Here is an 18,175-nt window from a genome sequence, read left to right as displayed (position 1 = left end):
AATAAATGACTTTTTCCGTACGTTCTGTATGTATAAACGGCTTTTGCGTATCAAAAGGTACAATTATCAATTAAAGATCAAGAAAACAGCTTTATTCATTTAATGCCAAAATGCACTGTTTACAACGATATTGTTATACAACGCAGGATATTTGACACGTGACAGCCAAAACATGTCAGTCATCCGTAAATTGGATCGGAGAGGTTGCGTTTCAATTCTTGTGACCGAAATACAAAAATACTCACGAATGTTTCTGGACCACCCGGAACGGAAAATTCATTGTTTTTTTTTTTACTGAATACAGTCATCATTCGTCACTGTCTTTATTTTGTCTTTGAACATAATTTTATTTATTTCAAATGCGTCATGAACAGAATGCATTATTTAATAGTCAGACCTTTAGGTAGGTACCAACTCATTGACGGTTTAAAAATATCTTAAGTACGTGGGTGGAGATAAGGTGTTGAAAAAAGAAACTTTTATCTCCTTAATATAAAACTCACGTAAAGGCCATTTTTATACATAATTGAACGATGAAACTTGTTAACTGAGCAGGTAACTTGGGTAACAAACAACATACTTTGTAAAACTTCTACAATTTTCGCATTAAAATAGTTTAGCGGCCATTTTCTTGCATCCCCGGCAACCATTTTGCATTTACGGGTCACTAGATGCTGAGGGAAATTGGATCAAATCCACTTATCCACTCAATTTAGTGACGAGATGCAGCAAACATCCGAGTGATATTACAAAAATACTTGACTTACTTCTGATCGAGGACACATAATGGAATATGTCCAGAAAAGTGTGCTATTCTGTTTGTCGAAAGGTTAAAGACCTCGTGTGCCCCGAAAAAACAATATTACGAACAAAATTCGCGTATATAAAACCCCACTGATCTCTTGCCAGACATATGAGATAAACATGGATCCTGAATGAGATTTTGGGATTATTGTATCATATACAACGTGCTTAAAATTCTGTACACATAAGAAAGGAATTCATTGAAGTAATCCGTTCGGATAAATTTCTTTTTCATCTTGCAATAACTTGTTGCTTATGAGGATTCATTAAAATGTTGAAGGTATTCATTAAGTGGCTGCAGCTGGTGTTTTTGTGTTAAAAATGTTTCCTGTTCCTCGTAAAGCCAGATACTTTTCATTCGCGGTCTGGAACTGGTTGGTTTAATAAATGCGGAACCTAGCACACGGAAAAAATACAAACTTAATATCAATCTTACTGAATGCAGTCTACGTTCAAGTTACACGCAGACTCAAGAGGCTTTAAAGTTACTCTGTTGCAGCGAAGAAAATTAAAAAGTAATCATCTTGAAATTCAACCCAACCAACAAAAGTTAGTTTTATAGAAGGCCATAGAACGTTTTGTAAAAACTAAACGGTGGTCAAATAAAAGGCCAAAGAAGGTGCATCTACAAAGAAAGTGGCGCAATTATATCTCCATTCAGTGTTAAAGTAGAACTATAAGGGTATCAGGCATGACAATTTTGTGATATATAAGCCACCGCAGCACTACTAAAGTGTTTTTGGGTACTGTAAAAGAGTTCATGATTCCATTATATCACTAAAATTCATCATTCATTCATTTTACATTCGTTCACGTCGCTGCTGTGTCTCAGTGTTTTAGAAGAGAAATAAAAAAATAAGAAAAATGACGTATCTTGGTATCGTGATGAGCAAGATATTATTTTGTACTTAATCGAATTATTCGTCTCTTACGAGGAAAATGTTGTGCGACTGTAATTTTACTGATAAACTATGTATGGATTTACGACATATTTGAATGCCCCCTTCGAATTAATGAGCTTTTACTAAAATAATTTCATATTTTAAGTTATAAACATAGTTCCAGCTTCCTTAACTCTACTATAGTACTCATTATGATAGATTAAATCCACCATTACATGAAATTAGGGTTCCTTTTGAGCTTGTTTGTTATTTTTGTCTTATTTTTTGTCCTTATTCCATAAATATGATGAATACTTTTTTTAAACTTTACAATGTTACAATGGGTCTTAGTTTTGGTATTTCATGAACGTTGCACAAAATTGGCCATAACTGTAATTTTGAACTTTTAAAAGCAGGCAGTCCATCTATGTTTATATTGAGTGAATTTAAAGATATACTTTTATTAATCATTTCTAGATAGCATTTCAGTGTTTTTGTCAAGCCGTTGTGCCAGTGATGGTACTGGCACTTCCCACGGGCTGAGTAGTGACAGATTTTTCTGTATTAAAAAGCGTTCGTGGATCTGCACGCAATGTATTTGGTATTCGATCGTTTATTAGTACTATCAAACTTTTTATTGCTTCGTGTGAAATATTATAATTAATAGCCCAATGCTTCAAACCATCTCGTAGTTGCTGGTTTTTTTCTTCAGTTGAATCAATCAAACAATCTGAAAAACTGTCACACCTGGAATCGCTGTCCACAAATGAATTATTCTCCATTTCATCACTGACGTGAACTGTATTTTGTACGGAACCATTTTCTATAATTGGGTCTTCAACAAATTTGAGTGCTTCTTGTTGTTTCCTCATATTGTCTTTTCACTTCTCGTCTATAAGTCCCACTGCGTTTGTATCGTTGCCAAGCTTCTAAATCCATTTCTCTTATAATTTATAAAAATATTGTCGCATTAATTACACTGTATCAAAATGTCAATATTGTTGTAGAAGAGCGATAGAAGTGCTTTTACAAAACGGAATTATCATTTAAAAGCATTGCTAGCCTACCTTTATACACAATAATAATGTTTTAAAACACATAAGGTCTCCGTTATAGTACTGTTGTGTAATAGAGGAACTATAATAGTTATAAAAAAACAATCTTCTTCTAAAAAGTGTATTTGTGATATAAGTTTATCACTACAGCTATAATGGGCATTAACAACCCTTTATAAGACAATTAAGCTATATAAATATAATTTGAAACTCAGCTGTATCACCAAATCACTCCGATGTAGACTTTTTGTGCCCACTATATTACTGTGTACTGTAACGATGATCTTAAAACCCTCAATATCGCAATATCGTCCTATTCCTGAGTTGTCATCTCTACTTTCACAAACGACACATAAGAGTTCGTTTCGAACCTTTATTGCGCAAATTAGGCGCATTAGGGTGACAGTTAAAACTGTTATGAAGTTCAATCGTTGTATACTAGTCACAATGGAGGTTGCTATAACGCCTGACTATAACAGCTATATAAAGTCGTGAAGTAAACCTTTACATCAACTATTAATAGGTCGTTTTTGCTATATAAACTTATAGAGCCAAACTGGGTTGTCAAACGCTTTTACACAACAATCAGTCACCACCAAAACCTTTATACATCATTTACCCAGCTTTTTTGAGATATAAGGTTTGGTTATAGGGCAAAATTGTTAGTTGGGAATGTTGTGTCATCTCGTTCCGTTTGCGCGGGAACCGTCTGTCAAATATTTTCTCGTTTTGCTCTGTTACAGCAAATTGAAAACGAAGACTTATGAGTTTAAGCTTGTCAGACCACCTTTATTCGTTTTATATTAAAGCATATTTTAATATCTCGTTCTGTTTTCTAATGTACAAATTATTTAATTCCAATATTTCTAATAAATTATTTATAGTCAACATCAATTAATAACGTTGCACAATAGCAAGCTTTGATTGATCAATAAAATGCAATTAGGAACGTAATTGAAAACAATAAATATTCCTGAATAACAGTCCATTGTTTTGTTGTGTAATGAATAGTTAAATAATACAGGTCAATTTGTAATAATGCAGGCGACCTATATGTACAGTGACCTGTTTTCAAAAGTACTGTTTATACTTTCAAAATATATTAAAGTGGAAGGTTATTAAATAGTGCAGCCGTTCAACCGTCCGGAATGAATCACCGGTGCTACCGACTGAAGAGCTTTAAAAATTACTATTTTATATCATACTATGTATTTTACATAAAAAATAAAAAAGCTAGAACGATTACGATCGGCCTTGAATATGGTCCTTTACCTAGGTGCGATATTTTAATTCTCATTAACACTAATTACAATATTAATAATCAACAAAACGGGAAGTTTCATCATCACAATTAAAGCAGATATAGCCGAGAGAATGAAACATACTTGCATAATGTGACAATATAATTAAAGCACGTGGTCTTTAATGGCGGGGTGCGGCTGTCAGGACCAATTTAGAAGCGAATTGATTGCACTCACATAAATTCATACGTCTCTTTTCACTTTAGGTCTTTGTGATAAAAATAAGCGTATAATTACACTTCAGTCTTGTTTGGCGGTAAAAAAGGTCTTATGCAAGTAATTTGACTTGATTTTTGAAGCTTTAAAAGATTTCTCCTTTTTGTTTGCGGGCTTTTGGACCGTCAAATTACAGGTTTATATGTGGCTGTGGTTTATAATTTAAGTGATGATAAAAGGGCACTTAGGTACACCGCAATTTGTCATGAGATGGGTGTTTGAGAGACTAAACTTGCTTTGTGAAGAAATATGAGGTAAATGAGCTCTTATGTGGGATCCCTGTATATAGAATAGAGCAGGGCTAACAAGGGAATTTTCCATGTTGTATGACTCAGTTACTACTAGACAGTTCATAGAAAATTGACGAAGCAATAATTTAAAATAAAATGTAGAAGTTATAATGTAGCTCATAAATATAAATTTTAATAGTTCTGTAATGGAGCTAGCATGGATCAATCTAGTAGATTTTAAAAAGGGTTGTTATCTTGCATAATAAGCAGGATGATGCACATTATAATAACTTACAAAAACCAATGAAAACTTATTCTTTTCCCTGGGCCTCCTCTTTGAAGTTTTATTTTTGAACTCCTCCAAATAAATCATGATCATTGATTATGCGTGACATTCAGATTTATTACAGACTAATTTATAAACACCTTGATTCAGCGCATCGAAAATACGAGAGGTGGGCTTCTAAATTTGTCTTTGTTTTCGATGAGACAAAATTTCCTGTTACAAAGTGAGAGAATAAAAATGAGATTTCAAATCGAAAAGCTAATGCATTTTAAGACGTAAACAAATCACCAAGGAATCTTTTTTAAGTACCCAATTCCATTTGTGGCTATACTATAAAATAAAAAAAATATACAGAATCACGAACAAGACATTTCTATACCGTTTTCGTTCATTAATAACCACTATTAATTGTATTTAAAACTATGAGCCACAGAGTATGCAAATGTCATGTGCAGATTATATCACAGATAATTTCTGCGAAGTCTATTATAGATGGACTATTGTGGGACACCTTCCTACATAGATCCGAAGTGGCGCCACCGTCACCGGTCATTCACCTCGTACATCCACGCTTCCGCATGCATAAACGTCATCGATTGGCGAATGTTCATAATATCATGGCTTTTCCACGAAGGAATAGGCAGACTCTATTTTTCGCGAATTTTATGAGTCTTTGGTAGTTAAAACTAAACCAAAGACCCTTATCCTATGCTATTATTAAGAATTTTGGAAATTGCAATGACTTATAATACTTTTCTCGGCTCTAGAATCTTTCAGTAGTCAACCAACGAGGCAGTTGATCAAGTATATAACATCGGAACAATATTAAACGTCTACTTTACCTTCACTTTATCTATCTTAGTGACTTCACAAACTTTCTCTAACAGATGACAAGTTGCGGACTTAATTGGAAAACTTTGGTCCTTCGAGTCGCAAGGAAATTTGTTTGTTGGGATTTGTACCTGAGTAATATTTTAATTGGTATATAACTTTGGACGTAGTTACAAGCGAAACAACATATAATTTTCAAAGCCATTATATTCTGTTTGTACACTTTGTTAAATTAAATATGCCTGTTGTTGCTAGAGTTCTTTTGTTAGGTATAATTGTATTTATTTACGCCTATTACTTATTCTTGGAATACCTTTGTCTTTTTATTTGTCATTTCTAAGTAATTAAGCAATGATTTATTTATACATGTTAGTTAATGGTTGACTATTCCTAGAAAACAGTGACGGTTGAACTTAGGTTCAAGTTTGGTTTTTGTAATTAACAGTTTTATAGTTTTTTTCCAATCATTACAAAGTACTTTCGAAACTAAAGAATCGTTATTGAATTTGTGAAGTGAACGGTTTTGAAAAATGTTAAATACACATACATAATATTAAATATTGTGTAATTTTTTCAAAACCGTTCCAAATTATGCTTACAAATTTTGTAAGCATAGTTTTGGTTCGTTGTTCTATGTCTTCTATGTAGCACAGTGAAGTGGAGGAGTCTATATATTCAGGAGTCTTTATTTCATCACCAGAAATAGCACTTAATTAACATCTAGGTATCTATTTTATGTTCTCAAGAAAAACGTCTACTTATTAATGTACACGCGAAATTAGTCCTTCTGTATTAATCTGACAAGTAAATGAGAAACAAATATTGTATATAGGTACTAAGAAGATGTAATGATAAAAAATATTCCCACATTATTATCGCAACACATTAAGAAGTAATTATAGCTACAAATATTTGTACTTTGCCCTTGTTGTTCGTGTGAGTATGTCTATTATATACATTTAATATACGCATTTTATATACATACAACACCAAAATAATATCCTGCAATCTGATCTCTGATGTCTAGCAAACTATATTAAATCAGAGGTCTAGTTACACTGGTTTATTAAACCTTGATTCGCGGTTGACAGTACATTTGTTTGGACGCATGTCTGTAACGTGCTCGGTCGAAATGGGACGTGTTAAATACACCATGAAATGACTTGCGACTCACCCTGTCAAGGTCAGTGACCTTAGTGACTCTTTCTTAGTAGTTGTTGGGAAAATATTGTTTAATAATTATTTTGGAGAGGAACTTAACAGATATATGCTTTTCAGTTTCTTTTTCAATGGAAAATCTGTAATGGCTTGCCTAATCTAACTTTGAAACAGAAATGTTAATTATTTTATAACATTTAGCAGACAAATTTGGTCCTTCAAGTCGAGATAATAAAAGTCTCTTGAGCGGATATCAAAAATCGGAAATAACATAGGTACATTGTGGTCAAAAAATATGATAGTTTGAGTGTTAAAAACTAACCTTTGTTTGTTATATTGAAAAGGATGGGAGGGGGTTAGAAGTATGTTAAATGGGCCGTCCTTTTTAAATCTACCTATCAAGTAATGCATCAAGTATTGCATCTGATAAATAAATCTCACGCGAATCTTGACAACGCATATTGTGATAAACATTTTATTTATGAACTGAAGCGTTTAATGTGACGCAGAACTTTCAAATAACAAGCTCTCTATTCATCTCTTTTACTCTTATCGTCCTGAAAAAAGAGTGAAAGAGTTAGATATATAGTTCAAAGGTTGGTGTTATAGAAATGCGATACAGTTTGGATCACGTTTCGCGATTCAAGGGATTAGTTAATTAAGTCGTTCGTGTGGGAATCTCAATCAATGCTACATGTGAGTTAACGTTTCATTTGTAAACTTTCATTGATTGGGTCTAATTGTAAACACATGCGACTGCCTCGTTTGTCGAGTAGTCGCAACTGCGACTGCCGAACAAGGGGTCACTGGTTCGTTTCCCGGGTCGAGCAAAGAATTACTGGGCTTTTTTCGGTTTTTCGAAAATGTAATTGGACCCAGTATATGGCAATAGGCTCACTCCCTACTACATGGGACTTAAAACACAAATAGTATAAAGTAGGTATACAATGTATATCGGCATTACGTGTCGTACTATGCATCTCTGCCTACCCCTTCGGGGATAAAAGGCGTGACGTTGCAACATGCGACTTTACACCTACGTCATCTAACTGTTTTGTCTATAAGAGAAGACTAGAATAACGTTAGAGTGACCACCGACATATGCATTTACGTATTCATAACAATATATATTTAAAATTAAAAGAACATAGTCAAGATTTGCTCTTTATAAACAGCCAATGCTTATTTAATGTAATCATTCTTTTCCAAGAACGTTGTATTTGCCTAAGAAATATCTTAAAAGGAGAAGCTTCTAAGAAAATGATTGTATTTGCCGAGAACTTATTTACATCAGTAAAAAATCTTAATAACAGAAGCATTATTATAATAAAATAACCCTCTAACGAAATTGTATGAACAAGTTTCATATTATTATTAAATTTCTAAGAAAATCTACTTAACCATTCTATTTGATATGGATACCCTGAAGGAATATTTTAAGGGCCGTCGTATTACCATCGTACAATCATTTATTATGATTGATAGCCCATGGGAGCAGGATAGAAATAGACAGAAGATTCACAAAATTACCTGACTCTTTACTCCGATCATAGATTGAATATTCTGTTAGTTGAGGATAAATCATAACACGAGTAGAACAATGAGAAAAGAAATCTGATTGTATCATGTTTGTTATTGGTCGTTAGATTTCGAGATACATCATGAAATACGACAAAAAGCCCAACAAACCAGTGATAATACACGTCATAGGCGATTTATAAGACTTTAATTATAAAATTAATCAATAATAATATAAAAACTATCGGCCAAGCTTAATCTAATCATCAAAACAACACAAAGATTCTTGTATCGATCAAGTTAAATCTAGTGTAACAAAAGACCAAAATTTTCTCAAACTTGGTCCTTTTGTCCGCACCTACATGACGGATCATACGTCACATATCTTTCACATGAATTACACAGAGTTGTATGAACATCCTACTGACAGGGATCACTTGTGATGACAAATTGCTTTAATCACCTTTAAGGGTTCTACATAATTGAATTCTTGCGGTACTTACACTTTACAGAAATTGCTATTTAATTTGTTTTGTGATATGTGTAATTTGATTTCTGTTTGCGTCTGCGTCTTGAACATTTTGATATTAAGTCTTTATGATGATTGATGCTATGTTATTAACAACCTTATTGCTTTAACGTTACGTGCGGTTATTTTATAAATGTGTAAATAAAAGTTCGATGGTCCTTCAATCCGATTTGAAAGAGCGACGAAACGAGTGACGGCTTATTCTATCAATTTAAAGAGATGAAACCGAATAGGGTTAAGCTGTCATGATCACGACTAGACACCTGAAAGTTCTCAATTTAGCAGTAAAGGTAAACCACTTTGGTGTTCGGAACGTGACACTGGCATTAATGGCTAACAGTTGCTTGAAAATACTTTTAGGTGTTCGATAAAAGCGTCTCTAATGCTCATGATTTTGGGTCGTTTTTTATTAGATTGGACCTGAGGACCTAACTGTTTGATCTTAATGGTCTTTAGAGTCACTAAGTGAAGAATTTTTGTCAAGGTGTGTTTCTTATATTTCCAATTTCTAAGGTTTTATAAACTATCTATATTTGAGCTGTGATTTTAGTTCTCCAGCCTTATATTTTTTAATCGTTTGTTAAAGGTTTTTTATCCACATGTATATATCAACCCTATTGTACCTTATACTCTATTTTCACAATTACTACTTTAAATGAGAAAAACATATTACTATTCTTATACCTATATTACCATACGAAAGAGAATTACTGCCTAGAACTTTCATTAGGGTAGAAATAATGCATTTTAGTCATTTTTGATGTAGAGTGAGCTAAAATAAAAACCTTACCTTTTCTTTCAGAGAAAAACATAATATTGGTTCGTTACATTTTGTTTCGTTTCCACACCATTGCAATCTACATTCGAAGCTGTAATAAAAGGCGAATAAAACACGCTTTCCCACATTTCTGTACTTAATTAATCAAATTGAAAATCAAAAGCTTTCTCCTGTAACAACAGCGTTTGATTGCATTCGCTCAATATTTTGAGAGTGAAGTAAAAGAAAATAATACAGTTCTCTTCTAGCTCTTCGTGTATACCTACGGCTGCATACCCAGCTATACAAAACCAGATAACAATGGTCTCACTTTATAAGATCTTTTCACACAATCGAAGGTCAGTTTATACTGGTGTTGTACAGCTTGATGTGATCATGTCGTGTTCACTTGTTCGACTAATGGAGAGTAATGGAAAGTTCTAGATGTTCTACTCGTTTTATTGTCTCTACACACAACTGTGGACTGTGGGTTTTATGTCCCCGGTCTACATTAGTAGCCTCTAAATTCTGATTACCATTTGAAAAACTGCCGTACTCGTGTAATGGTTACTTAACCCAGTCCTTAGTGATTGTTTTCGGTACAAAATCGTTACTAAGGAGTATTGTAAGTGATCATTAAATGTCGCTAAGTACGGTAGTACCTAAGTTTATTTTTGTTAAAAAGGTAACTCACTTTTATGTTACCATTTACTACGTATTTGGTACAATTTTAGCAGCTAAGTTCGGTTATTATTTTTGTGCCCAGTTCTACAGAATTTTCAGCACCACCTCTTGATTTATAGTGACAGATTTCATACTTCTTAATGTTAGGAAAATAGACCGAAACTTTGACATAGGTTCTTAGGAAATTTGTGAAAATTGAGTTCTTATACCTACTCATACAATTCTCACATTCTAGGCTTATTTCGTATTGCGTGCAAAACTCGCGTGTATATGAACGATGAGAATATACAATAAAACATTATCAAAAGCCATTCAGAACCCTATAATACCAAATTTCTAAGTCCAAATTTCTTTGTCACCAGATCTACGCAGATGACGACATCAGCAGCATAGTGGATGACAAGGATGACACCAAGGACCGAGCGTATGACTCTCTGGAGAAGCTGCACGGTCTAACGGTGCTGGAAGATGAGAATATGGGTGATGATGAGGACCTCATGGATTCTGGAGACGATGCTGAGAGCGGAGACTGGTACCCTGACTATGATAAGAGGGCACAACATGTAAGTACTTGACGCATGTCTTAAGATGCATCTTTGTTTTTAGTTTTGGTCCTATGTTCCTACTTAATGTCTTTACTTTTGTAGTAGAACTCAGGAGAGAAAGACAGTGTTTAAAAGTATTGTTTAAAGTAGAATTGAAATGTAAAATCTATTGGCACGTGTCAACTAGTTAGTTATTAAATTTGATCGAAGTGAAAAAGTTAAATGTAAAGTAATCTTACATTCGAAGAAGAAGTGGACTTAAGTCTCGTCCCCATTAGGAACATTTGTCGACCGATATGTGTCCCTAGAGACATCGGGCGATGTCGGGCGACGTCGGACGACATTGTTGACTATGCGACAAGGAACTAGTAGCAAGAAATATTCGTAGTAGAGACGAGGCTTTGTTGGCATAAGAAAGCTATTTAAGTAATCAAAAAAGAATCGATTGAAATTTGTTTTTAATAATTGTGTACCTATATTCATTATTCATGCCTTATTTTTAACTTCTATATCAGAAGCAACGAGTTGAAATCTTTATTTGTATTCGTAAATTGAAATCTTTAAAATTTATATTCATTCGTAAATGAAAACCAAACGCTACATTTAGATATGACTACCACAGCACCACAGGACGTCCCGACCGATTTGACTCCAATATTTTTGTTGCTTTCATAATTTTCTTTTCATATAACACCACTGAGAATGTTCAAGAAATAATATTTCTTGAACATTCGTGATAGAGAGTATCTATAATACCCAACCCGAATTATAGCCATATTTTACGTGGTGGAAAGAATTGCTCACTGTGTATTTTCTTTTTCCATAATTTTAGGTATTAAGTATTACATAATAAATTACCTAATTATTATATTATCGGCTTACTCACGTTACTCTTTGACGAGGAACTAGACTAGTTTCAATCCATGCTAGAGGCTAATATTAATGAGCATCATTTTGCCACATAGGAGACGGACTACTGAGTCAGTGGCTGCGCGACAATGGCTGTACCAATGTATTACCTACCATAAATATTATGAAACTAGCTCCTTCTTTTACTACTTCTGCGCGATTTCACCCACTCTGGTCAGTTCCTATTGATCATTAAGTGATGATTTCATAGTTTATAACCTTATCCAATCGGATCAGTAGTTCCGGAGATTGGCGTTTAATCAAACATACTTTTCAACTTTATATATTAGTATACAGATACAGTTGATGATAGTGAGTATTATGATAGTAGGTATTCAATAATAAGCTGTTTATGTCTATTCATCGGTTGTAGACATAATAAAGGTGCTAAAAGAAGTAATTATAGTTGATCGTATAGGTATAGGTAGGTATGTAGTGATGCGGTCAGGGTTCAAGGTAGATGTCGCATGCGTCGTCGTGCTTCAGTAAATATTCTCGATACAACGAGTTTTATACGACACCACATTCCGTCTTTGCTTTATTAATTAGAAAAAAACCGACTTCCTAAAACTAAAAACCAAAAAGAACTATCATTGTACTGTCTGTGTCTACTCACTGCTAGTTTAGAAGTCGGTGCCACAATTACTAAACAAAATTATATTAACACCTAAGATACATATTATTATACAATGTAGGTATAGGTAGTATCGGTAAGTTATATTTTGTTAAGAGAGAAGTCGGTTAAAAAATCAATTTTGCTTGTTAAAAAACGAAAATTCAGAACCAATTAAACGTAGACTGAAATAGACGAAAAGGTCAGATGTTCATGTTAATAAAGTAACAAAAAAAGAAATGTTTAAATAACGAATCTCGTAATTTAAATATCGAAAGTATTTTCTTTTTTTTTATTACCTACTTCATTTTATTCTTTTTGCTACCAACACCTACGTAGTTATTTGCACAAATATTTAAGTAATAGCTAATATTAGTTTCATTTCGTAATAATGGTTGTTTTGTCTACAAAGAAGACATAAAAAAAAATCTAGAACAGGATACGGTATTTGATTAATTTCATTAGGTTCTGACTTTTTTCGATCTAATAACCGTTACTCAGATCCTTATTCAGAATTTCAGACAAAATAAGTGAACAACAAAAAAATATTTACGGAATAACATTGAGAAAACAATCCTAATGTTTTCTTCGAAACGGCAAACGTATTGAAATGTTCCGAATTCTGTGCTAATTGCGAATCCTTTTTGTAAATAATCTGAATGCTTTCAAACAGGAAAATTGTTCTTATTTTTGGGAATGTTTGACATTTAATGCCTAAAGAAAGTATTTACGGACATGTTAACGTGAACATGATAAGTTTATTTGAGTTTGGAGTTTGCAAACTGACGAACTTCAAACTCTTGGATTTCTTTATGGCCTGATGGCAAGCAATCACCGCTGCCCATGGACACCCGAAACACCAGAGGCGTTACTAGTGCGTTGCCGGCCTTTTCAGGGTTAGGAATTTAAAGGTCGTTAGGGAATCAGAGAATGGGATGATTTGGAAGGGGTAATTGGCCCTCCGGCAACCTCACTCATAACACGAAACACAATGCAAGTTGTTTCACGTCAGTTTTCTGTGAGGCCGTGGTATTACTCCAGTCGAACCGGCTCATTCGTGCTGAATCATGACTCTCCCACACTTAAAGATTAAGCTGATGAAGATTAGATTAGATAAAATATTTCGTAATTTTCTGAGTTTTTTTTTTTTATTTAAAACAACTAATCTTCACAAAATTTTAAAACATACATAAATTTTAAAACGTTCCAACTACTTACCTACATTTAAAGTGTACGATTCAAAATCTTATAAGGAAAACATGTATTTTTATTAGAAGTCTAGTGCTTTAAACAAATCTATTAAGATTTCGCATAACATGATGTCAGAACTATTTTAATCTATGCTAATACAATTTTAAGTTGCTACCTAGGTACTTAAGAGCTTGTAAAAGTCGTTTTTATACGCTTGTTTAATGATGAATTAAGTACATATTCAGATGTTGTTCGGATTTTTGCATACATATATTATAAAATCTACAGGTATTTTATTATTATACATTTTCTTATCGCCGGTGAACGAGCAGACGTATCTCCTGATGGTAAGCAATCGCCGCCGCCCATGGATACTTGAAACACCAGAGACGTTACAAGTGCGTTGCCGTTTGGGGCCATCGGGCCTCCTGAAACCTCACACACAACTAAACGCAAGGCAAGCGTTGTGTCACGTCGAGTTTCGGTGATATCGTGGTATCACTCCAATATAATTATACTGTACATATGTATTGTACATACATTATGCATATATTATACATTATGTATGTATAATAATAAAATCCTTTACAAAAACAAGGGAATCACACATGCATTGACATATTATCCTGTTATTTAATAGCAATACTTAGCAGATTATACAAGGCGTGGATAATAACAATAAACATTAATAATTCATGAACATAATCCATTAACCATCAGCTTCGTTGTCAAGGAGATTAATAAGAAAATCGATATGTATTTACGTGAATACACCGAGACAAATTAAAATGGCGGATTAAAATGGCGGAATACTACATAACCTAAAAAATAAATTTTGAGGTTATAATTTTCCCGCCCATTCCTCACTTGGTAATATATGGAATAATAGTTCTTACATCAAAGTCAAAGTCAAAATTATTTATTTCAAATAAACCAGGAAGGCACTTTTGAACGTCAAAGCAAATATAATAATATTGATAATGTCTGTCTGTCGGTCAGTCCTCTAGTGAAGCTATTTGTTCGTTCCAACCAAAGTGTAGATTCCCATCATATCTAAAATATCTAACCATATGTATTGATACTTTATAAATATTTAAACGAAATTGTTCTTAAGTAAGTAATGCTTAAATTTACATTTAGTGTTTGTTTCATGTCAATCGGTTCATAAATAAAAAAGTTATGTCTTAAAGAATCACGTCGAACATTCTATGCTTATACCATTAATCTCCGCAACTATTTGACGGATTTGAGTTGAAATTTGGTACAGATATAGTTTAGAACCTTAGAAAGGACATAGATATATTTTTTTTCAAAAATCTAAAAATAAGAAATAAATTATTTATAAATAATTCTATGTGATCGTTACACGACTTCGGTTCATGTTATTGTCTTAATTTATCGAAAAAAAGTAAATAAATAGTAAAAAGGTATGAAAAAAATAATATCAATATAATAAAACATTTAGTACAAAGAAAACTCTAACGGAGTATAGATAATTCTATGTCGATCGTTGACACGACTTCGGTTCATGTTATTGTTTTAATTCATCGAAAAAAGTAAATAAATACGTAAAAAGGTATAAAAAAATAATATCAATTAATTAAACTTTTAGTACAAAGAAAATGCCCGAACGGAGTATAAATAAATAATCCAAGTTGTCTTTATCCTCGATAGATCGAAATAGATCGCGCTATGGTTTCGTTACATTCATTTGGTTGGGTATCGGCCGAGCGCTTCGGTACTATCGTAGAAAAAGTAATTATCAGTCGTATGATTATTTGTCTGTAGTTCCTGCTGTTTCGTATATTCTAAATTGGTTTCGTTGTATTTGTCAATTAATAAGTTTATTTGTTGGGTTTTCTTTTTTTGGTTAAACTATTTAACGTAGGTTTAGTTTGATATCGATTATTAGTAGTTACTGTAGTTAGTTTTTTTAAAAAATTGTAAGTCTAATTTACTAAATTAATTAGATTAGTTTAAGTCGTTTCTTTTAAATTATTTAGTTTAAGCTTGGTTATTATAGCATAGAGGATAGGTTGTAATATATTTCTTTTTTAAGTTATAAATTCGTAATTAGCTTTCTTTAGTTTTAAGTTAGTATTAAGTCCGTTTTTATATTTTTTCAATGCCCTAAGTGAGTATAACTATTAAATTCAAACGCAGAGCTCATTATGTTGATTTTTGAAGAGTTCCCTGGAATATCTTCCACATCTCATTTTTGAAGAGATCCCGCGATAACTATGTGGTTAAAACCAAAAATTTGCCGGAAGTCACTATTCCACGCGAACGAAGTCGCGGGCAAAAGCTAGTATATAATAATATTGGTAATGTCTGTCTGTCGGTCAGTTCTCTAATGAAGCTATTTGTTCGTTCCAAAGTGTCCTATCCCCATCATATCTAACCATATTATTATGTATTAATATTTTATAAATATTTAAACGAAATAGTCCTGAAGCAAAGTATTGTTTAATATCTTAGAAGGATCTCTTCTAAATAATTGTTTACATTTTCGTCACGATTCTGTTACTATGTGAATGTTTGAGTATTTACTCTGCGACGTTTGTTTACCACGCTAGAATAATTAAACTATATTGTTAGCTGAACTAAGCTTCGTGTTTTCTCCTTTAAAGTATAAAACCATTGTTTTGCTCCAAAATATTTTAAGTATCAGTAGGCTATCTTATAAATTATGTATATACTTATCTAATACTATGTCCTGTAAGGCGGTAAGTTGAAGATTTTGAAACACCGGATGTGGAATCAATACTGTCGTTTATAGCAATTATAATAATGAATATTAGGTTGGATAAACCTGCCTACGTCATTGAAACTGTTTTGTAATATATGCGTATTGAATTCGCATACAAGTATTACAGAAATAGCTACAAAAGATTGTATTTATAGAATTTACTTTTGTAGCGTGTTCCTTCAACTATAATAATGTTTTATTTTGTGTACTTTGTCTAACTTAAGCTTAAAATGTTATAAAATGCACGTTATTTTTGGCTTTAAACTAAATTATGTTCCAGCACATTTTTCCTGTATTGAAAAATGTTCCACTGTCAAATACTCAGAATATTTATATTAATTTCATTAAAAATAATTCAGATTCTTTCCAAACACGTAGGTACCAATGAATTATTTATTTAAGAATTGATTAGTCCCATAAATATTAATGCTTATTTCATTGATAATCTTGAGTATGTTAATTTGGTTCGTAATTTATTACGAGCTAATAAAAATATTAATGGAACATTGGTACACTAGTTGACAGCATCAGGATTATAAGTTTATTTTGCGCGTATTTGAGACTAGCAATAGAAATAATGACGGGGTATGAATTAAAAATCTATTTAGTCCGTCAGTTTAATCATTCAAAGATATAAGACAAGTATTTAGTATTTTAGTAGTCATATAAGATAACAAATACTTAGCAGGAGAGCAAACACGTCATTTCTACGTATAAAATGTACCTAAAAGTGACGTCATGCGATATTTTAAATCGATATATCTTGGAAAGTATTTGTTTCTGTAAGAAAATAAAAATACGTGTATTGAACGTAACATATTTCAAAATAATCTACAAGACGGACATTAAAATAAAACTTAATCATCTACCCCATTCTATACTACAATTTCCCTGCGAATTCTAACCGAAAAAATATGGCCTTTTGCCTTTAACACTCCAATTACATTTATCCCAATCATTGATTTCACCTTTCCTTGTCGTTGAACTTGTGCTAAATTGAGCTCTATATGAATTCGATATCCCATAGCAATGTGTCAGCGATCCTGTTAATACCAACATCTGATGACATTTAAGACCTGTGCAGACGAGCAACTGTCCATGGATTACTTTTATTTGAAGAGTGGTATAAAAAGCATTCCTATATGTTGTTCCAGCCCCTGACCAAATTTCATTCCGATCCTTCAGCTATTTTTACGTGAATGAGTAATAAACAGTCGCATACAGGACAAAATGTCTAGATATTTGTTAGTTCCTGAAAGTAGTTTCTAAATTAATCCAAATTTATCCTGATTTTTGGCAAAATCTTCATAGAACTTATGGTGAAGGTCCATCCAAAGATTTTGGATTGTTATCGGTTTCGGCCGTAAGAGTACCACATGAGGTAGTTGAGCCAAGTTCTTAGTGGTCCATTTTTCACTGTGGATCAAGAATTGATTATTGTCCTTAACGGTCAATAGTCTCCCGTCTACGTAGACATTAAGAAGTGGTGCAAATATTTCAAGTGGCACTCGTTTGTCCGTCGCTCCCGTCTCATTGCCGCCTCTCCTTGACAAGCCTCTTTCGACAATCGCTTATTCTGAGTGCTTTTTGAAGAACACTTTGTATTTATTTGATATTTCACTAAGATTTATGCCTCGTGGCAACGATATTTTGAGGCTTTCGGATGATTGAGTAGAACATTTTAAATTAATTGATGAATCTTTCCTATGAAGAATTCTGTCGATAAACTTTACATAGATTTTTGTAACGTTCAGGTAGTATCTTTCATCCTGGAAGGCTATCCTAGGTTCTTCGACCGAAGCTGCGGACTACCTAGCGGGTTTACCAGGGCTCCGGCTCGAAAAGCAGGAGTAGGAACAGGGGTTTTTAGTCAGTAAGAGTCTGACACTTCCTCTCACCTCTTAAAGTTAGATCTTTG

The 18,175-nt window shown here is 33.1% G+C and overlaps 1 protein-coding gene across 1 annotated transcript in view; it reads left to right on the top strand.

Annotated features, from left to right (window-relative positions):
- The window catches only part of LOC118271688 (protein eiger), a 65,145-nt gene that overhangs the window by 27,792 nt on the left and 19,178 nt on the right, over nucleotides 1-18,175 (top strand). The window contains exon 2 of the mRNA XM_035587840.2: nucleotides 10,613-10,813. Coding sequence (XP_035443733.2) covers nucleotides 10,613-10,813 — 201 coding nt within the window. The remainder of the gene's footprint in view (nucleotides 1-10,612; nucleotides 10,814-18,175) is intronic.

The sequence above is a fragment of the Spodoptera frugiperda genome, chromosome 15 (genome assembly GCF_023101765.2).
Source record: "Spodoptera frugiperda isolate SF20-4 chromosome 15, AGI-APGP_CSIRO_Sfru_2.0, whole genome shotgun sequence".
Lineage (NCBI taxonomy): Eukaryota > Metazoa > Arthropoda > Insecta > Lepidoptera > Noctuidae > Spodoptera > Spodoptera frugiperda.
The sequence above is the reverse complement of the archived record's forward strand: the minus strand, read 5'-3'. Positions and strand labels throughout refer to the sequence as shown.